The sequence below is a fragment of the Rosa rugosa genome, chromosome 2, assembly GCF_958449725.1.
Source record: "Rosa rugosa chromosome 2, drRosRugo1.1, whole genome shotgun sequence".
Lineage (NCBI taxonomy): Eukaryota > Viridiplantae > Streptophyta > Magnoliopsida > Rosales > Rosaceae > Rosa > Rosa rugosa.
The window spans coordinates 38,810,963-38,833,786 of NC_084821.1; the positions used below are offsets into that span (position 1 = coordinate 38,810,963).

Genomic DNA, 22,824 nt, shown 5'->3' on the forward strand with positions numbered 1-22,824 from the left:
GGGCATTAAGGGGAGACATCGGATCCTCTTTAAAGATGGGCAAAGGCACCAGAAGCAGCGACTCTATGACTATAGGCACCAGCAGCAGTGACTACAGTATGGTGTTGCGCTCTGCTAGTTTGCTTTTGATGGCTGTGCCGTACTTTTGTGTGGTATTGTGCAGCATCTGGAGTGAACTGGAGTACATGGAATTTTGGAGAAAGTACGATATCATAGTTGTTGGTTTAAAATTTGACAATGTAAAAATTTGCTTAAAATTGAGTGAAACCTCTAAACACTAAGGATCAAGAACCTCGCTGAGGAACGACTTCAATAAATTCTCTACATAAAATTAAAGAATTTTAATTGTGTTACTTTGTAAACAAACTAACTTCACACAAATTCTGGAAGTTTGCTAAATATCGGTACAGTAAAAAATTACAATAGTTTCAGCAATTTTGGAGAAGTTCAAAACCTTGGGTATTCTCCAGATTCAAGCTTGGACTATCTCAGGTCAAGTAACAATGACTGCCTTCCATTGCAATTTCAATTCTAACAATTACCCTATAGACTCATTATCTACAGCAGAAGCTACTACATATGACCAGAAATCTTGACAAGAAGTGGGGACTAATCACTTTGGACAAATGCAGCAACAAAATTAGATCATCAGTGTGCGCAAAGCCTGATATGGAAGTTATATCCTTGTCTGCAACCACAGGCAATGGGGTGATATATAGTACCATCTCAGATAAGCATACTCAAGCCTGTGAGATCATCCATTGGTATTTCAAGACCAATGCAGTCATGGTCTTGCAAGCCATCGTCATCAAAGTTTAGCCATGAACCGAGATCTTGATTTTCATTAATTTCAAGAGAGGGGCCTAGCTCTTCCATCGAATTTAGTTCATCTAGCTGCATATTTCCATAATCCATGGGGTCCTCTGGCTTTTTAGATGAATGCACGGGAGTATTACCAGGTAATGCTGGCCCTACCCCACCTTTTCTATTACTCACATTCGGCACTGGGTGGCTTGGTAAGTGAGTATTGTTGTTTTGCTGGGGCTTCCCTGTTATTCTGCGTTCACCTCGGGAGCTGTCCAGAGATGAACCACCAGCTCCGCCCTGAGCATTGGTTCTCAAATTATCTCTACTTTGGTCCTTATCTCTCTCGGTTCTCTTTTCCTTTACTTCATTCATGCTGTCAACGGTTGAAGTTATCCTTGAGGAAGCACTTCCAAGAATATCACTAAGCAGCACTTCCCTCTTCTTGCCCTTGTCTTTATTCAAGTTCATGGATCCCAGCTTGGAAGAATCTTGTGCAGATGAGTCAACGATAACATGAAGAGCCTCTGATGAACCCTTGTAAAGATTATCACTATGGGAATCATATCTACCAAACCCGCTGGAAACCGCACCTATAGATGAAATAGAAGAATAAATCCCATATTGTAAGTAATAAGAATAGCTGAGAGAAAAAAGAATATTTGATGCCTGCCTGTAAATAAAAAGGCATCCATTGACACCATAAAATGAAGTCTAATTCAACATACCTGATCCTCTGACTTCAGTTTGTTGAGCATCGTTGCATGTATTACTAGCAGTTCCGGAGCCAACACAGTCAACAGATTTTCCAACATTGTTGCATGTAGGTGAAGAGAAGATGACATTCTGCAGAGCAGGATCACTAAAGCAACTAATGCCCCTCTCTTCAAGTTTTCGACATCTAGCAAGTGTGCGCTTGAGAAAAGCCAATGCAACATGTTTTGAAACCTTACGGACAGCACTTTTTGAACCATTATACCCACGGCATGCCTGAAAAAAGAAAGCGACAGAAATTGTTCAGTAGCTCATCACTCATCATTAAAATATCGAGGTTTCAATGCCAATCTCCCAGGGATTTTGCCACCTTCTACCTGATCATTGCTCATTGCAATGGCACTGTTCACACTTTATTTTTATCTTTTTTTTTTGTTTCATACTTCCTTTACATTGTTTAGGTACCTAAAGTAATCCTTTACAATAAATTTGTACATGGACGAATTCGTAATAAAGTACAATGGGGGTCAGAAAAAGGAAAGTGGTGGAAATAATGCCATGTTGTCCTGACTCCTGGGTCCTAGGAACTCTAAAGCCTCGTTTGGTTCGCAGAATTGAGGACTCGGGAAAGGAATGCATTACTTTCCTTTGTTTGGTAACCACAAACTCCGGAAATACTTTCCTGACAGAGGGGAAAGAAGGGGGGAAAATCATTCCACTCAGACCCCATGGGATTGATTTTCCCTTCCCATTTCCCAGCATTTATTACAAAAGTTTTGGACAACAATACCCTCTCTTGCATAAAAAATTGGTGTACTTTTGAATTTTTATTTTTTTATTTTAAAATACAAGGGTATTATTGAAACATTGATACATTTTTACTTTCCTTTCTTGCACCAACCAAACACCGGAAGGGAAATCAAATGGTCTTTCCTGAATACTTTCCCTGCTTTACCAAACAGAGGAAAGGAAACCTGACAAGAACTTTAGTTTCCCTTCCCCATGGGAAAGACAAGGGAATTGATTTCCCTTCCGTGAACCAAACGAGGCCTAAAAGTAACCAAGGGCGGGGACATAAGAAAGTGGACGCGAATAGCACCACCCTGTCCAGGATAAATTAACTGACAGAATGAATTCTTGATAGCAAAGTTAATCACTAGAGCTACTCCTATAGCAGATATTTGCTTGTAACGTGTGTTCAATACCCATTAGGTTCCCATAAGATATCTGGATCAAGAAGACGGATGGACAAATAAAAATTAACAAGCATAAATTATGAAAAGCAGGAATAAACAAATTACCATTCGTTTTTTGTAAGCCATTGCAATAAGCTGGTCCATCGCAACTAGTTCAATTCTCCTGTATATGCAACCACATTAACTTAAAGCTTCATGAATGAACAACAACAACAGAGAGAAAAAGTTAAATACTACAATCAGTAAATAAACCCAAAGATGTGAAACATACCGTTTTTCTGCAGATGTTTCTTTCTGAATAGTTCTATCAATTTTCGCTAAGCTTTTCTTCTTCCGCCCAATCTATTAGTTATGAAGATATGTAAAAAATGAGAAACAGGGAAACAAAGTAATTTATAAAGAAAGAAAAATTCAAATCGGAAACCAAGAAATTTAGAGTGGATACAGTGTATATTCACTGTAAAACTCTGAATAGGCATCGTGATTCATATAGCCTACATAAACAGGACTATCTAAGAAATACAACCTGTTGATGTAGGCCTTGCTCCAGTTCCATTATATCTTGATTAATAACTTCTTCTCCACTTGTTAGATCAGGCTGCAACAATGGTCAATTAAGGTGATGAAGGTGAGAACCATAGATAATAATCCAGAGCAATAAAGGCACAAGACTTGTCAGGAAACTTCTATATTGGATCCATGCGCAAAATAGATCTTACCGGTGTCTCTGGATATAAACCAATACTCTGCAGCTCCAGAAGAAGCCTATCATCCAGGCACATCGACTGATACTGGCAATCAGAAGTTGGAAAGCTTGGAGTACTTGCATCCCTAGGTTGCAGTTGACCAGGACATATTTCATAAGTATGCCCCGCATCAGAATGAGAAAATTCGTCATCTCCGTGCCACTGATCTCGATTTCTATTCCTAAATGTATTAGTTCCAGCACTTCTATCAAAAGAAAGTCTGTCCAACAAGCAACTTTTCTGATTCTGAATGTCCACTTTCGACTCAACTTCTGATTCTATTCTGTCCCAATCTTTGGGCCCAACATCGCTCAGGTTACATGAACCACAATGAGAATCATCACTCGCATACTGTAGGTGCATACTTTTGCCTTCTCTGTGGTTGTACAGTTCTTCACTTTCGTCTTCTTGAATCAGAGCAGAAAGAACTCTCTGGTATAGTGGAGTAACCTTTTCCAACCTTCTCATGCCAAATTTATCACACAAAGATTCAGTCTTCGATGAATCTTGATTAAAACTGTTCCCTTGTCTTTCCCCTGAACAATTAGGCAATTCTCTATGCCTATGAGCAGCCTAAACGATAAGTTCACAACTAGTCAATATTCATGAAAGAGTTAAACTTATTTCCTATTGTATTCAGTTGAACACTAAACTTGAAGTCTCAAAGTAAACAAAACACTGAGTTTAAAGAATCATGGCTAGTTGTATACCGAAACATTAGTTTCATCTCCAAGAATCCAAGACAAACTCTCATCAAGCTCCTCAGCAAGACTCAGCTGTCCAATATTGAAAATGAAAAAAGCAATATTTAAGTGTCCAAAACAAGATTTTATATAATTTTAAATGCATCAGGGTATCCCATTCATTACCTGCCGCTTCAAGTAGGACATGTCCTCTGAGCTGAGGGAACCAAAAATGGATTCCATTTTCTTCCAAAATGGACCAGAGCATGCAAGGCCTACCGAAACCAGCTACGATGTTAGTGATAGGTATGGATATCTACCAAAAATATGTGCTGCTTTTGCAGCGAACATTTGAACTGTGTGTCCGTGTTTGTGCGTGTATTTAAAAAATAAAATGCATACTACTAGCATCGCGAGCAGAACTGGCAGCCAAATACAGTTCTTCATGATCATCATCAGATTCACCTGAAAAGGACATTTGAATACATATTAAAAGGTAACATAGCCAAGTTCTACTAATACAGTTGTCCGCAAAGTATTTCAGACAGAACAGGTTAAACAAACAACGCAAATGACAAACAAATGGATACTGTCAACTCATTATCAATAGGAGAAACAATAGACTTCTTCCTGAAGATATACTATGTATATATCACGAGAAGCAAGTGAACAGGCCTTTTAACACTAGACACCGTGGTTTTCTTTCTCCTCTCTTCTCAATAAGAGAGAGGGAAGACAGAGAATCTGTTGCATGTATGGCTCTAACTACATGAAATTGCTAGTCACATCAAAATGTACAGTCGACTATCGAGAACATATGGGCAAACCCAGTTGTCCATGCAGTAGGAATACTGATTTTAATCGTTTAACATTTGCAATCACAGATCAACAGATATAAATACATTGAATGTGTAGATGACAATAAAAATTTGAAAATCAACATAGCTGAAACTACATACATTATTTCAACATTACCTGTGAAATCTGATGAACTAATTGACTGAACACGAGTTAGGGCTTTGCGATCTTTCTGCTTTTTCGGAGGTGGACGACCTGTTTTACTAAATCCCAAATTATAAAGAGACTCGGTCAATATTTGTACTAAATTCATTAAAGCAAGACCTTAGGACAAATACAGAAAAGTTTAGACACACCTTTTATTGTTATCAGCCACAGGTTTCATGTCTTCAAGATGCTTTTTAGTTGGTAAGTTCTCTGATTTCACCCTCATTGGAGGAATGCCGGGCCTTGTCAACAATGGAGTCGGACCCCTTCCACTTCTTCCTTGTCGTCGCACACCATCTCCTGATTCATTATTTAGTAATTTATTCCTCTTGATGGGTGATAAATATGCCCCAGCCTTTTGATCTGTAGCTAAGGCAATGTCACTGCTGTTCATCCCCTTATCTTTCCACTTGTTTTCACCAGCTCCCAGTTCTTCACTTCCAGTCAACCCATATGGCGATGAAGCATTCTGAAGTTCTTTTTTACATTTGGGGGTATGATTATCTAAACTGCTGGCTAGTTGTGCTCCATTGGTCCCAGCAGAAGAAGTTCTAGCATGAAAATCAGAAGTTGCAACGCCTTGATTGCAAATCTGAGCCTCACCATTGTTTGATACAGGAGAGACTAGATTTGTCCTCCTTGTGCGGGAGGTTTTATGTGTTCTCTGACCAACCCACTGGGCCATAGCTATAGAAGAACCGTTAGGCATTGCGTGCTTCTGATTATTAATCCCAGTTGCCGCTTGGATTTTGTTTTGACCAGTATGCTGCTCCCAAGCCTGAAGAACTCCAGATGAAGGGGGAACAGTAGTTGAGTCTACACTCATGTTGGAACCTGTTCGAGGTGCCCTAGAGACCTTTCCTTTAATCAGAGTACTAGGTGAGCCTGCGACATTATCCTCTTGAACCTTTATCCTGATGTACAGAGCCATGAACAAATCAATAACCTCGTATTAACAACTTAAAGCCAACATTACCAGCCACAAAACTGGTCTTTAATCAAACAAGTTTTTACTGGCTCACAATTTTACTGTACACTGTCCAAATGAATGTATGAATAAGATAATATCAGAATAAAATTTATACTTATGGTTTGCTTTCAGAACAATCTTCGGCTCTAATACAGCTGAACGGTCTTTTGTAACAGCACTTTCTGGCTCATTCTTGAGTACTGTAGAGGTACTAAAATTATTAGACTCTACAGAACCGTCCGACTTGTTGTTTCCACTAACTCCAGGAGAGGATTTTAATCTGCAAAAAATGAAAATCTTTACATTACAAACAGTTCTTTTGTCCTCCCTTTACTCTTCTATAGTAGGTGTTGATATGATCATATAGAACAACTGCAAGATAAAGTAGAAGTATCTCTATTCTCAAGAAATACTCATGGTAGAGGTCTGATGCACAGTACGATATTGTGAACCTCAGGTGGAATTACAGATAATTTGATAGATATACATGATACCTGAATATATTAGAATCACAAGACCGTAACTTAGAATCACCACTCAGCTTTGGGTGAGTAGCTCTTGTTACATCCTGTTCACCACCCATAACCCTATTGCTCACTGCTCCCACAGAACGTTTCTTTTTTGTTTTTTGATCCAACGCTTCACCTCCAGAAAGCAATCCATGGGTCTTTTCTTCAATCCGAACAGAAGTCCCACTAACAGCCTGAAGCATGTTTTCGTCCTTGTCTGTGACCACCTTCTGCCTTGAGGTGGCAGCTGACCTAGCTTCTGCCTGGTAGAATTTAGAAAGTGTTTATATCTTAAAGAGTTAATAAGGAAGAAGCATTGTAGTCATCACCTCAAAGGCATAAATCATAGTTAATGAAACGAAAGCTGCTAACAACTGTAAATGCATGAAACTCTCCAATCAATTTAGTAATCAGTTTCTGGTCCAAGAAGTAGACAGGAATGGAAACTTCTCTATTTGTGTATTTGTTTGTTCTCTTTTCCTTCTATAAAGACTAAAGCAGGATTATTTCTATTACATAAGGATTCTAAAGATAAGTAACCTTAATCAAATAGTTGTTAAGAAAACAAAATGTAAGAAGTAATTCTTTTTCATTCAGTGTCGTTTCAATTTATATTTGCTACACAATTGGATAAGTTGTATTTTTCAATAGCAAAATTCAAAGTTACTTTAAAATCAAACCTGCACATCAGCCACCGACGAACGAACGCGTTTACTAAGCCCAACACCCTTGGCTCTGTCTTCTAGCCTTTGAGTCATAATTCCGTGAGGATTTTTATGACTTCCCGGTTTCACTAAGCTTACTCCATTTGACCTCTCACTTGATGAAAGATCACTCCGCTGTCGCTTCTTTGAGCTCAAAGCATCTCTATACTTATCCAATTTGAATATGGATTCCCGCAGCATTTTTGCTCTGTCCCTGGTAAACAGAAACCATGTTAATATATGAAACACAAATTATAGTGTGTGCTCCATTAGGAGAAGATTATGTGGACCATGTTTTAAGCCTACATCTTATGTGGACAATTTCTGAAATAAAAGCACCAATCCTTACAAGAGTCACCAGTCACTCTAACCTTAAAACAAAAATTGCTTTGAGGAAAAGAAAGGCGTATGTTGATCACTCACTCTAATGATATGAGGATTCAAACATTATGATTCACAAGGCCATCAATAACGATACTTTTGAGACATTAAAACCACCGCTAGTGATGTGCGATTCTATTGTGAAAAACTTATCATAGCAAGAGGTAGTATAGGGAATGTACTGTACTTGGACTTCCTAGAGGCATCTTGCACGCTTTCTTTGAAGTTCTTTAGCTCCTCTGTTGCCACGGAAGGCGGAGGCTTAGGATTGGAGACTCCAAAAGAATGGTCCTCCGACGTACTCCCAAGAGGAAATCCGAGAACTCTTCTAAGCTCTCCCGACCGTGTACTTTTTTGATTACCTAACATAATGGGCTCCAACGGCAAACACTGGGGCAAAGGAGGCATTGCTGATGATTGTGCTGCATTACCCCGTCTTACATTGCTCCCAGGGCTTAACATGAGTTTCTCAATCCCTAGTTGAGCAATTTCTGAACCTGTCCAAAATCAATTGGAATTCCTTTCTACCTGTTTTCACATCATGGAACAACATAAACCGTAAGCTTTCCCCTCCTACCAAATACCTATCGGCAAACAAAATATACTGCAGTTAACTATAATAGCCACTCAAACTAAGCCCACAATATTAAACGATACTACCCTCTCACAAGCATATATTCCCCGCTACCTATACCCAAACCTCCCCTCACGAAAAACCACGAAATCAAGCTCAACTCGTTGGCCTAGTTTGCAATCTAAATTTACAGCATAGCTGTTTGATTAGCCAAACAGAAGGACTGTCTCCTTACACATCTAACCTTACAGCAACTTCTTCAACAGTAAAACATGAATAGTTAAAAACAAAACCCAGAAGCAAAAGCGGTCAGCTCAATTTCCAGAACTTTCACCCAATACAAATTCTAAGCTTCTACACCATTCAAATCAAGAGTTCAAAATCACAACAAAAATCTAGCTACGCCCAAAACCCCATGAGCTCAGAAATTTCAAAACCCCCCACAATCAGCTGGTGATAATCAGCATTTTACCTTTCCGTTGCCAGCGACCAAGACGCGGTTGAGAGACGGAAACAATCGAAAAGGAATTAGGAGAGCCCTAAGTAAGCAGAGGAAATTGAAATTGGGGGTTTTTGAATGAATTGGGGAGAAATTGAAGGGGATTGAGATGAAATTAAGTGAATTAGAGAAGGAGGATTTTGGGGAGGAGCTGAGATCAAAAACGGGGAGGAAACAGTGCGGGAGAGATGAAGGTCAGGCGGGTATATGCGCACATCTTCCTTCTTACCCTTTTCTGGCCTTTTTTTGGTCAATTTTCCTCTGTGGTAAAATCGTTAACCGTTAAATGTTACCCAATCCAGAAAATAAAAATAAAATCATACACGTTTTGGTCAAACCGACTTTGATTTTCGAGGAGATAAAATTTTACAAACAGTATCTCAAATAAAGTACATTTTGATACAATATATTTAAAAATTATTTTATTGGGCATCTCAAACAGACTAGTTAAATTCAAATTTTGGCTATATATAACTATTTTTAAAGCAAAATTCAACTCTAACAGACTAGCTATTGTTAAGTTAAATTTAGCTTTAGCTAAATTGGCTAGCTATATTTAGCTAGAGAATCATGCATAGCTAAAGCAAAAGTTATATTCCTCTCTCCTCTTTTATCCACATGTCAGTTTATGATTGGATAAAATATAGTATATTATTTATAAATAGCTACTACTGCTGGAGCAACATTGTTAAATCAATAGCTATATTTCACAATTTTAGCTATATTTAACTACAAAATAATTCCTACTGTTGGAGATGCTCTTATTACCTTAATATTTAAACTCGACACAATTTTCATGCCCTCCCTATAACAGCGTTGACTCGATTGCCATGTAAGCAATTTCATATCTAATTTTGTCTTTTCATTTTCTCAGTTTTTTTTTTCTTTTCCTTTTTTCTTTGGCAATAAGTGTTTTCTTTTGTCCCTTCTTTACCCCCCTGATCACAAAATTATCTCTCTCATACCATCCATGCCACACCAAAAACCCAAAAGCAAAATACCCCCTGATTTATCCCATGATTGTCGATTTACCCCATGACATTTTAATTTTAATTATTTACACCCCTACTTTTTCAATTGTTGCCAATTTACCCTTTATCGTTAATTTTTGGACTTTTCATCTAATTTCTCAGTTAGCTTGGTTAGCATGTGAGAAATATTTTCGTCTTTCCAATTGTCTAGCAGAAAAAAATAAATAATCAAACCAACAATCAATGTCAGATTTTAGGAGAGAGGGATCTGGAGAGAGACATGCCACCGATCGATGAACCCAATAATGAAAGGGCGCAGTCAATACATGAGCATTCTGGCATCTGGATCTGGCGAGAGAGACCATGTTAGAGAGAGAGATTTGCTCTGACCAAAAGTACAAGGATATGAATACAAAAGACCTAATGGCAGTACTGGTCCATTTTTACTGTTTTTTTAATCCTCTCTGCTCTCTTCTCTTCTCGATGTTTAAGTTCTCTTCGATGTGGGACTTCTTCACTTGTTGGAGCCAATGAATTTGGCAAAGCCAGCATTATGTATGTGGGTGTGATCTTTGCTTAGTTGTTTAATTAAGTTAAAATCTGGAAAAGGATTGGAACAAATAATCCATTTTATAGACCAAGTGTCGTTTGCTCATATATCTGACTCCATAATTAGTCTCAACCATTCTTGTGGTTGAGTAGAAATCGAATTAGATCTTACCCGCTACTCTTACTTGGTTGCAGGGGAACAATGGTTTGAGAAATTGTGTTTATGATCTAATATGCATCATATTTCCATCGCACTTGAAGACTTGTGGGCTTTCTGGGTTCATTTCTCTCGTCAATGGAGGATAATATTTATTGTCCAACATAATTTGGCACATATTAACTCAAGGTAAGAGACCAAATAAAGCTCTCACATATTAATGAAGGATTGTTAATTGGTGACAGATTTCGTCTCTCCCCATATCCCTCTCTCCTAAAATCTGACATTGATTGTTAGTTTGTTTAAATTTTTTTCGATAGACAATTGAAAAGACGAAAATGCTCCTCACATGCTAACTAAGTTAACGGAGAAATTAGATGAAATGTCTAAAAGTTAACGGTAGGGGCTAAATCGGCAACAATTAGTAAAGTGAGGGTGTAAATAATTAAAATTAAAATGTAAGGGATAAATCGACAATCATGGTATAAGTCAGGGGGTAATTTGGCTATTTTGCCAAACCCAATAAACAAAACAGCAATTCAAACCAAAGAAACAAAGAATTGATGGAGGTATGAACATATCGGCGAGATTGATCTACAATTTTGGATTAAGTTAAATTGATGAAGATAGAGAATTTGGATGTTTTGGGCTTAAAGTTGATGGAATTATGGAGAAGATAATTGGGTATTGGGTCTTTGCCTTCATTAGCCAATGGCAAAGACTCCTTTGCAACCATGAACAAAATATTCCCCTGCATAGACAGAAATATTTGTTTTACCATATCAAAAGGTCAAGCAAAACCTTTGTTTCACCTTTTCTCTTGTAAAAACCCTTTGTTACACATTTTCTCTAGTAAAATGTCTTTGTTACACTTTTTCTCCAGTAAAAAGCCTTTGTTACACCTTTTCTCCAGTCAAAAGCATTTAATTGTTCCATTCTTGCTGCTTTAGTCAAATCTTCTACTATCTTAATCACCATCTAGTTCAGCTTTTAAGATAATATACATTCTCATGACCTATGCAATGACGAAACATTTATTGTGGTGACATAGCACTATGGTTTTTGATCTTTCAATTGAAAAGTTTATGCAGACAAGTTTGGGCTAATGTTCAGCATAATTAGAAAAAAAAAAAAACTAGCTTCTCTTGTTGCTATGTTATACTCCATGTAGATGCAGTTTTAGTCTATAAATGAAGTTTGTACGCTTGATGATTCTCCAAGATAACGTTTTACTGTGATCAGAAAGCACTACAGTAGTTGGTCATTTATTTCAACTATTTGGCATGCAGACAAGCTTGAGAAACTTATCTATGCAGATGTAATTTTGGAAAAATGAAAAATATTCCATGCTTGATTATCTCTTTTCCTATGTTAAAGTCTATGCCAAAACGGTATAATTGTCTTCGAAAGCTGATTTGTGAAATCAATAACAAGCATAGTTTACGCCTAAGTCTTGAGGACTTAGTTCAAGCTTGTGTTATGTACTGTAGTAACTATATGATTAGCTACATGTTGATTTGCTAATCTCATATGACTCATGTTATGGCCCATTACCTTGTTTCATATAAAGCAAACATGCTTATATAAATAAAAAAAAGATGCAAGCCACTCATACATCAAGCAAATAATTTTAGTATGAGCAAGATAAGAGTCATATTTCTCCCTTCTCCATAGCTAGCATGAGATCATTTCTAGTGCCATCATAACAACCTTGCTTTCATAGAAGGACTAAACAAACACAACAATCTGAGTCAATTCCTACAATAACTTCAATCAACCCCAACACTAGTCTTACTTCACCACTGCAGCAATTATGATCTTCATAATAATACCGGTGAAGTGTTTTCAATCACAATAAGAGCCAACATGTCATAACTCATTTTCTTAAGCTTCAAGCATCAAGCAAACATAAGTCTCGTATCCTTTGAGCCTTAATGATCCTCAGCCATACCTTTTAGCTTATAAATCATATCCATTAGTACTATGTAGTTCCTTATCATCTCTAGCTCTCCTAATGGACAATTTTCCAAACTACAGTATCAAAATTTGTATTAAGAAAGCACCAATTCCTTTCTCAAGCTCATTTTTCATATATACAAGATGATGCTACACATTCATTGCCATAAATCCATATCTTACTGTGCAGAAGCAGCAAGCCACTACCAATATATCTCTATAGAGAGTCCTAGTTCAAAAATTCCGATAAAACACTAATACCTTTCTCATGCTCAAACACAAGATGTTGCTGTATAGCCATTAATACAAAGCCATGTATTAATGCAGGCTAAATTATCAGTTTTCTAACTGATTCTATGGCCAAGTTCTTATTTACTGCGGTGTTTATAGTTACCTGCAGTTTATATATTGCAAGGACGAAGTTGTCTTTGTCAACTAAATTTCTGCAACCCTAATCGATGGTGCTGTAAAGCCATCTATTGCTGCTGCCATGCTATAAGTCACTGCTAAATTCTAGCTACAATACAAGTTGCTCTGATCAACCTACTTACATCAAATTACTATTGCAATACCAAGCTTTGTGCAAAAACTATGTCATTATGTTAAGGCCACACGCTCTCTCCTAATAGTTTCAGATGAAAATATTATGTAAATTCATATACCAAGCTCATATCTAGATGTGACAAGTTAATATTGACAGGACCCGCCCCGGATTTCACCCTGAAATCCGAAGTGACCCTGCGGGGCCCACCTTAGAAGAAATTCTACCAAAAATTTGGCGGAACTTCCCCTAAAATGGGCTACCTAAACCTGTAGATAACATTTACACTTCTCAATCAATTCATCCTTATGCTCCTGGAGCCACCCTGCTCCCCAAATCAACATCAGTCTCCAATTCACAAAACACACATCTCAACTCGAATAGCATAAATCCCATAGGTAATCAGATCAATTCTAACAGAAAGGTATAAGAGGAAAACCTAATTCAAAGGCAGATGCGGAAGCCATGCTGTTGACTATACCTCAACTCCGTGTACGCCCGACCTCAACCAATTCGCCTGCAAACTGGGCATTTGAAACCGAAGGGCCCAGGGGAAAGTACATAAAATACGTTAGCGTGAGTAGACAAAAATAAACAATTTTTAAACCAAATGGATTTTATACTTTCCCACATTTATTTCCTTAAAAACTCTCGATGCATGCAACGATTTAGGAAACAAATCACGAGAAGCTCCGCTCAAGAAAAAAAAAAAAAACCGACTAGCCCCGCTAGTCACAAACAACTGAGAGGAAAGATCGAAACTCCGATACTCAATAGGATAAGACCAGCTCCGCTGGTTACACGGAAATCAGACTAGGCCCCGCTAGTCGAGAAATGATAGGATATGGGGAAGAGATATCACCATACGGGAAATGGAGCCTCCCAGGCTCTACCTACCCTCAACTGCCACTCACACATAGATTGTGCGAGGAGGAGACCAAATAACCTCGACTGCCACCCACGTGAGGAGGAGAATAAATCACCTCTACTGCCACTCACCAACACAAAGTAGGTGAGGAGGAGAACAAGCTACCTCAACTGCCACTCACCAACACAAAGTCAGTGAGGAGGAGACCTAATCACATAACCCGCGTATGGTGAGAAAAAAATCATCGAAAACCAGTAAATCCATGTAGCTTCCCCACATTTCTCACAAGATAGAAACCATGTATTCAACGACGTGACCTCGCACGCCAAGATTACTCTCAATCTCAAAATGGATAAGTGAGAAATAGGAATAAATCGACGGCGTGTCCCACACGCCCAAATATTCTCAAATCCGTAACCAAAACCGGAAATTAGTATAGGTAAATCCCATTTCCAAAAATCTCTCAAAATCTCCAAGAAGCCAACCAAATCCAAAATCCTTAATTAGGCATTCCCGATGCCAAAATCGAAAGTCAATAAACAATTGAGAATATCCAACTCCATTGAAACTCATCTTAAAAATCTTCCAGGAGCTTAACTCGGTGATTAGGGATATGCTTAATTCCGGAAATTTACCTCGGAAATAAGGAATTCATCAAATAATATTATAAATCAAAACCAACCTTTGAAACTCATTATTGAAAGTAAATCCATGATATAATTCGAAATCAATTTCCGAAAATTAATTCATTTCCTCAAAAAGTAATATGAATAATCACTAGAGCATTATTTTAAGAAAATAAATGCATGCATCGCTATTTAAAACAAAAGTCCACTCACAGTACTATTCCGACGATCACGCATTCGTGTTCCGTCATCGAGCAATATCTCGGTACGACATCCTGTACACAATTATATTCCGTGAATAATTCTTCAATAATTTAATACAATTCCTAAAATCAATTCCTCATAATTTGACCTCCTAATTCTCCTCGGATTTAGCCCAAATAATACCACTAATACCAATTCGTTAATTTAAAGGTTCCAAGGCAGAACCGAGAGATATCCGACGGTCGGATTCTCGTAATTCGATAATCGAAACCCTAAACTTCAAAATTCATAATTAATTCCAAGTTTCTCCAAAAATTGCCAAACTTCACATACAAGCTCTGCACAATTTATAGGATTTAATGGGCTAAAAACCGGAATTAAAACACTGCCCTACACGCTTCCACGCTCCACCAACAGTGGCAGCGCGTGGGCCCCACGCGCCGGCGGCGGCCACCTCTGATGGCTACCAAATTTTGGCAGCACCACCTACTCAACAGACCCAACATTTTTCACAACTACAACAAGTTCCAATTTTACCTTGAAGGGCTCCAAATTGGCCGGTGAAATTTTTCCAGAAAACTCCAAGAACCCTAGAAATTGCAAATCGTTAATTCGACCTCTACACTGCAAATTGAAATGAAAGACCTTAGGGGAAATGATCTATGTCAAAAACCGAACCTTCGACGCCGGTTTGGTGGCCGGAGACAGCCGGAATCTCCAGAAATCGACAAAACTCCCAAACTGCTACAGTGAACTTCACGGCTCAATTCCGAGCTCCACCGGCCGAGCCACCGCAAAACACCACCACAGGCGTGACAAGGATGAAGAGGCGAGCTTGCCGGTGCCCTGATTCCGTCGTGGGGTGGCCGGAGGAGGAAGAAATCGGAGGAAGGAGCAATCGGGTCGAAGAGGGGAAAGGATCGGGGGAGAGGAGAGAGAAAAGCCCGGTAGGTTTCCAAAAATGGAAACTTACCACAGTAACTTGGCTATTTATAGAAACTTACCATATGAACAGTAACTTTAATATTTCGCTTATAACTTTCGCATACGGACTCCGATTTTTACGTACCACATATCCACGCGCTCGGTTTAACGTCCTCTACAACTTCCATGAAGAACATTTTCTCAAATTTTGACCTGAAAAAAAAGTCAACAATTTAGGGCCACTAAAAGTATCGAAATGACGGTAAAAGTGAAAGTAATTGTCGTTTACCGTCCAAATGACTAGTAAACAGGTAAATTAAGATACGGGACGTCACAAATATATACTTCAATTTTATAACCGCGCCAAGCTCAATCCCATGCGAAGCGGATTCATGACTAAGAGGATTACTCCAAGCAAATAAACAACAGGCATATGAATCTAATACATTCAAAAGTATCTAATACATTCAAAAGTATATCTTGCCAAGCTCCTCTTTTGATGGTCATTCATCCATTCTAAAAGCCATGATAGAGCCATGCCATGCCCATCTCCAAATCACGTACTTTTCAATGCACACGCGCTCTTTCATGGTCATTCAAAACACAAAAGGCAACCACAAGCCGAAGCATTCAAAACACGTGCCTAATACATGCCTATGCAAGGTTGCCACAAGCTTAATCTACTTAAAGTCAAGCAACAAAAATGATTGCAATATGCATATTAAGCATCAAGGACTAAATGAAGCAAACTAAGGCAAATGCAAGTTATGCGAAAGAAAGCATTATATACCACATACAAACCATTCTATATTCATTAATCCAAGCAAAAGTGGGACTCAAGCAAAGAAAATTGTTTTTCGAAATGTATATTTGCTTTCCTCACAGATTCATGTCATGCTCAACCTTACATACAATCCTTATATTTCTTCATTTTCAATTCCTTAAGCCACAATAACAATTTTCCTTTTAACTTGTGCTACATCATTTTCAACCATGCTCTTGTTTCAATTCCAATGTCATACCCTTTCAACACATATATAGAATTACATATTGTGCTTTATTAAAAAATCATTTTTGATTTCCTATGCACTAACTTATCCGTCTATTTTCAAAAATTTATGTTTATTGCTAACTTTTCATACTTTCAATACCGAAAGCACATGTTTTATTACTATTCTATTTTCGAATTTATCTATTTGGTATATTTTTTTTACTCTTTACAAGTTACACATGTCTCACTTCTACTCAAAGTTTTCATAATATATTTTCACGAGGCCTACACTTATTCAATTCATTTTACTCACTTCTATGCCTACTCATTTACTATATGTCTTTTAAAATGCATCATTTTAAGCATCTCTTATAAAACCTAATGTTTATTTTTCTTTATACATCATTAAGCATAATCCTTTACACTCAATGCTTTGAATTTGATCTTCATGCTTTCAATTCTCTCTTTTAATTATGTAGCTCATGTCATTGTCATTACATGACCCACATAATTAAGGGGGCTAATGTTGGTACCCAAAAAAGCACGAGACATTCCCTACACACATTTTAAGCCCAATAAGAAAATACATATGCAAACCGCATTCGGAAATACAAAAAGTTACATATCTTCTCTAACCGTCATGCCACGCATATGGACCCAAGCCACAACTACGCTCTTGGGGCTTGCAGAAGTAGGTGTGGTGTGGAAGGTTACGGAAACACATAATGCTCGTCTATTGATTTAGTGTCGTTGGTGATTTCAGTCTTAGGCCCGAAATCCAAGCCTAATGACTTAAATCAAAAACGAAATGGTGAACATAAGAATTGGGCCAGCCTCTCCTTTAAAACCCAAAGTCCATGTTAGAAAAGCCCAACTTCCCTTTTCTTCTTTTTCGTTCCCGTCTTACCTTTCGTCCATGCAGCAATCTCATATCTCACCTTTTCCCCACAACAACCTAGTACACAGAGAGTTAGCCAAAATCTCTAAGTACGATTGATTCCTTCTATTAGTCATTGAAAGGGAAATCTTGTGACTAGTTAAGAGATATCCTCCTCTTCCTTAAACAATGAGCTTACAATTCTCAAGATTTCTCGTCCACCTCATTCCAAGTTTTGTGTCACCGCTGCTACCTCTGCTGCAACCATCGTTGACTGCTGCAACAACTTTCGCTTTCTCCTAAATCCTCATCTCTCAAGTAAGCACCTCTTTTCCTGGATTTAATACATGAATTGTGTGGATTGAAGAAGAAATGCTTTACCTGAAAACCATGTGTTCCCAATAGAGTCTATCTAAAGAGAGATTTAGGATTGAGATAGACATCCAGCACGATCTAGTAAAAACCTTGAAATTCAAAAACACCTAAAGCAAATCAAGCCTTCAAGCCTCAAGCATAAGTCTAGCTTTCAGCCATTTTTCCCAATCCCTCATTAAAACCAATTTTCCAAAAACCCCAAATCCAAAAACCCGTCCAATTCTCTCACCACAGTGTGTTTCTAGCTCCCACATACAAAGTCCTCCCATTAATCGAATTATTGGGTTGATTTTGGCCTAGTCGCTGTTTAATTCAAAAAGACCCTCACAGGGGCAGATCAAAGATGATGGTGATGAAGCAGGTGTCAGCGTCCTTGACGAGCTTGACTTGATCGATGTTGGTGACTTCAACGATAACACCATTGCGGAACATCTAGGCAAGGCCGACCTTAAGGCTATAGGGATTCTTCTTCTTGGCATTGGTGACTATGCCGCTATTGTAGATGGTGACCGCACTATATATCCTGAGCAGCCATGGTGGTGGTTGAAGTTGAAAGACGATTTTGGGATTGGGGTGGAGAATTCGGGGTTTTTATTTTGATTTGGAGAGGTGGGGATGGTCTAGAGAAATCTAGAGATGGATGAGGAGGTGAGGGGAGGGTTTTTTTTTTATTACATAGGTGAGGGGAAGGTTGGTGTGGGTGTTCTTGAAGTTTTAGCGGTGGGAGGTTGAGAAAAATGATATTTGTTGAGTAGAAGAAAAAAAAATTGAGTTAGCACATGGAGACACGAAAATATCCTTTGAAAAATAGGGGTTTGACGTATGCCATCATGGACTGCATGTATTAAAAGTTGTTCGAGTTTTAATGTTAGGGTACCACTCTATAGTTTTCGAAATTGATGTATCAAAGTAATGAATAGCTTTTAATTGGTGTACTATTTGTAAAATTTTCTTGAGAAGATAAATTATACATGCCCAGAGGGTAATCATGTTTTTCTTAAGGCTCGAGTTTGGGTTAGCTTGGTTTGGCTTTTATGTGACTAGCTTAATTGGGAGCCCGAGGTTATGTGTGTGACTAAATAATGAATATCAAATAACATAAACAAGACAAATTTTTTTTTTTGAGAATGAATAGTACTTTTATTGTTTGAAAATGAAATTATGAAATACGGGAATGACCGATGATGGACAATAATTCATCACTCTCTTCCTTACTAACCAAACCAGTTATTGATTCATCACCAAAGATGATATCCATGAGCCAATAAGGCCCAATCTAACCAAACATACCGCCCACTATCACGAGCTACAAAACCAACTACTACATGGGCGGGATATTAGCCTCCCTCAGAACATAATGAATAGCTTGTATGCTCATAAATCCCATTAAAAATCTGAATCTATCCACCAATAAACCTTCATCAGTAAGGCCTTCATCACTCCAATTAACCAAATGCACGCTCCCAATCAATCATTTTCGACATACAATCTTCTCCATCCTTGAGCAATAACCCATTCCAGACCCTTCAGAATAGCTAATAGTTCAACTAAACAAGACTTTAGTCTGCATGAAACCCTCTCTCCCATCGCTTAGCTTCTCCGTTTTACGAGATACAACAAAAATTGAAGTTGTTTAGACAAGCATGAATAATTATCTGGTTTTATAAAATTGAATATTTTAACCCAATAAAATAATTATAAAACCAAAATGGCTATGACCATAAGCTATATTGATCGAACTTGAGTGAACGAACTAAGCATAATCCGAGTTGTCTCATGAATAAATATGAGTTGCTTATGATCTTAATAGCCAAGCATACCAAAACTCAAGCTTGATTTGTTTCTTTTACGAGTCGAGCTCGCATGAACTAAAGTTTAACCTAGCTCAATACAAATTTGAGTTGTATCAAGGCGATTTACAACCCTAAATTTGTGTTAGATTTGGCTGGTTAGACAGATTGGGGCATACTTATCTTTTCTTCATTGTTAACTTAATATATAACCACCATATATAGGTGGTCGAGTTGGTTAAAACCTCCAAGTGTGGAACCCGCACACTTGGGTTCGAATCTCGTGGACATTGTTTGGAGTTTAAATCTCAATCTATTCTTGGTGGCCAAGGAGAGGAAGCGTTTTGACATGACCCCGGGCACAGATTAGTCTCTGGGTGTAGAAAGTCTTTGAGGATACCGTGTGATCTCTGATCAAATAGAAAACTTAATATATAAGAGTAATAAAAGAAATATAAAGGAAAAGTAGAAGGTTAATTCAAGATCAAAGCATTAATTAACCTTATCTCACCCACACATTTTATAGACTGTAGAGGTATTGATCCGAAGTTACATTTCTTGTGTGGAAGCTACTTCTATCACAGGTAACCTAATTTGCACATTAACAGATTGGGGGTTGGTTGTTTGGGGGGGGGGGGGGCAGTTAACTCGATAAAATGCCAACCCTTGTTTCAATTTTGCTAAATGCTCCCTTTGTCTTCTATTGAAATCTCTAATCTCAACTTTGCCCTTTCTCCCTCCAATTTTGCAACCTCACTCCCTCATATCCATACTCTCTACCTTCCCACCAGACATCAGCACTATCGAGTTGCATATATTAAATATTCGAAGAGTTAAGAACATACCATAACTGAGGTTGAAGAGGTGAACAGTAAAAAAATATTGTTTGGCTAAGTGTCATGAGCTGCACTTGAGAGTAATGCTATCATGACACTTTCTGAAGGAGATGTCCAAGACAGCGAGCCTTAGGGACCCAATGGCAAGCTTGGGGCTAAATGAAGGCAGAGTGGCATTGTCGTAATTAAGTAAAACTTTGTGATTTTCGGTTTCGAGCTACTTCAGCTTGGAATTTGGGAAAACTCAAAATGCAAGAAATGTCGAGGACCTTAACACAAGTTCAACGCACTTGACGGTGAGTCATTTGGACTTCGTATGAATTAGTTATAGTTATAGATTATTATTTTCCTCGGATATTTTGATGCATGTTTCCTCCCGCCTTAGTCATTTAAGTCTAATATGCTTTATAGGGGGAGACATGGTGTCTAGCTCTCCAGCACCCCCGATGCTGGCCTTCATGGGGCACTAAGTGAGCTTTCCCTAGACACCCGTTGGGGCCTAGGAACCGGGCATATGTCATCAGCAAGGGATGACATATGTTTCCACGAGTCAGGATGTCTTGTGGACAGTATCAACTTAAAAAGCCGATATTATGGGTCATTATCGAGGGCGAGGTTCGTTTGTGGGCGGTCCGTATGCCAGTGACGTTAGACAAACATGTGGGCTTACAGAAAAATGTGGGACCTCGTGGTGCCCATTGACCACGGAGTGAGCGACATGGGCACGAGCTTGGGTTCGACCTTGTCCAAAGGAAAGTGATGTCAGTAAGTACGAGACGGGCGACACCGTGCTAAACTAAAGGAAACTAAAGAGTGGCACCGAGGATACGTTGCTCACTCAAGTGGCGTGCCAATAAGTAGGATGGCGTGCCAACTTGAGGATTGGCTTATGGGCGAGAGCAGGCCTTAGAGCCATGATGTTCATTAAGCAGAGAATAACGCTAGCCTCGGCAGAAAGGTAAGGCCGTAAGGCCAAGATGGCTTATCGTTAAGATGTTCTAGGCTTGAGTTGTGGGCAAGTATTGCAGATGAGCCGAGTGGGCCATGTAGGTGAATCCTACAAGGCGAGTGACATTTGCAAGCTAATAAGGAATGACTCAACGAGGGAATGTGAAGGCCAACTAGGTCTTGGCGTGGTGTCATGCCACTTGTTATTGATGTGTGAGATGCACGCGGCTCAGCAATGGGCTGGCACAACCCAGGATGACATGATAGCATGTCGGTTGGGCGAGTGTCTTTGGAAGACAATCCTGATACAATGATGCAATCGGTTAGTCACAAGGTGTAAGACTCAATTGTAAATAGCTTTCGTTGGCAAAACCCTATCAGTAAGGGGACGATGTGTAAAGGGTCTAATAGACAAGAGAAGCACACAAAGAAAAGAAAATTGGAGTCTCATGGAAGGAAGGAAGATAGACTGGCCTTGGTTCAGAGTAACCTCGACGCCTCACGGGCAAATTTCGCTGCGTGTGTAAAGTCAACCTGTGACACTAAGCCAACCATAACTAAAATGTTGGACTAGGCATAGCTTTTATTAATATCTAGTGTCGTGCATTAAGTGTATGCTCTAGTGGCAGAGCTAGGATTCGGTCTAAAAAAAAGTCTTCACAAATCAACCCAAAACTTATAAAACATAACCAAACTAAACTTTGCCCTTTCTCCCTCCAATTTTGCAACCTCACTCCTCCTATCCATTCTCTCCTTACTATGGCATTAGTATCTACGAAAATCCAAGTTTGCTTGTGGTCAACAATGATCTAGGTTTGCACACTTGGCCTAATGGTAGAGTTCAGGTGGAACTGTTTCCAGATATTGGTATAGTGAAGAACAAGGACTTCTATCCTTTCCTAAAGGAAAACTTTCTCATATTTCCTCATGGTTTTATTTCAATCGTCCATTTCATTTTATAACCTGAATTCATTCATAATATTTTTCTCAACTTTTGAAGACTCATTGTGTGTCTATACTCTCTTGGCATTCTGCAACTCAGAACTTTCTAGTCTCTCTCCTTGCATTCTGCAAATCGTACTCATGGGCAAAGATCCAAGCTTTCTTCTATCATCGATCTCTTCACCGCCAATAAACAAACATGAAACATGACTCAAATCAAGAAAGAAATTCATTCTTTCTTGATTTATTATGTTCATTGATTCAATCAGATTTGATGCATATAGGTATTAGAAGATTCATGCAATACCAATTCATATGTTTGATCAGACTGTTCGTCAAATCCAAATAACCATATGAAAATTTCTTATTTATCTAAGATGAATATTGAGGGAAAGAATCCCATGTAATTAGGAATGGAGTAACTGTAGTATCCTAGATTAGGATTGTAGCTATTCTGATATCCTAAATTGAGAGTTTGAGTTGT

The 22,824-nt window shown here is 38.5% G+C and overlaps 1 protein-coding gene across 2 annotated transcripts; it reads right to left on the reverse strand.

Annotated features, from left to right (window-relative positions):
• Positions 1–282: 282 nt before the first annotated feature.
• On the reverse strand, positions 283–9,030 carry LOC133733289 (uncharacterized). Of its 2 annotated transcripts, XM_062160932.1 has the most exons (16): positions 8,759–9,030; positions 7,900–8,240; positions 7,308–7,545; positions 6,613–6,890; positions 6,234–6,398; positions 5,298–6,062; positions 5,119–5,204; positions 4,546–4,608; positions 4,330–4,418; positions 4,171–4,236; positions 3,434–4,033; positions 3,241–3,312; positions 2,986–3,056; positions 2,820–2,877; positions 1,533–1,794; positions 283–1,397 (listed from the first exon to the last, which is right to left on the reverse strand). In XM_062160932.1, exons 2-16 carry the CDS (start codon positions 8,172–8,174, stop codon positions 727–729), a joined length of 3,759 nt encoding a protein of 1,252 aa, XP_062016916.1. In that variant the 5' UTR covers positions 8,175–8,240; positions 8,759–9,030; the 3' UTR covers positions 283–726. The 2 variants fall into 2 exon arrangements, with proteins under 2 accessions (XP_062016916.1, XP_062016917.1); XM_062160933.1 differs by lacking the exon at positions 7,900–8,240.
• Between the last annotated feature and the right edge of the window lie 13,794 nt (positions 9,031–22,824).

Bases quoted from the DNA above. Each gene is read 5' to 3' on its own strand.
- LOC133733289 (XM_062160932.1), bottom strand. From the start codon at position 8,174: ATGTTAAGCCCTGGGAGCAATGTAAGACGGGGTAATGCAGCACAATCA. The intron at 3,313-3,433 runs GTAAGATCTATT...CCATTGTTGCAG, and splicing joins GTTTATATCCAGAGACACCG to CCTGATCTAACAAGTGGAGA. The intron at 3,057-3,240 runs GTTGTATTTCTT...CATAACTAATAG, and splicing joins AGCAAGGCCTACATCAACAG to ATTGGGCGGAAGAAGAAAAG.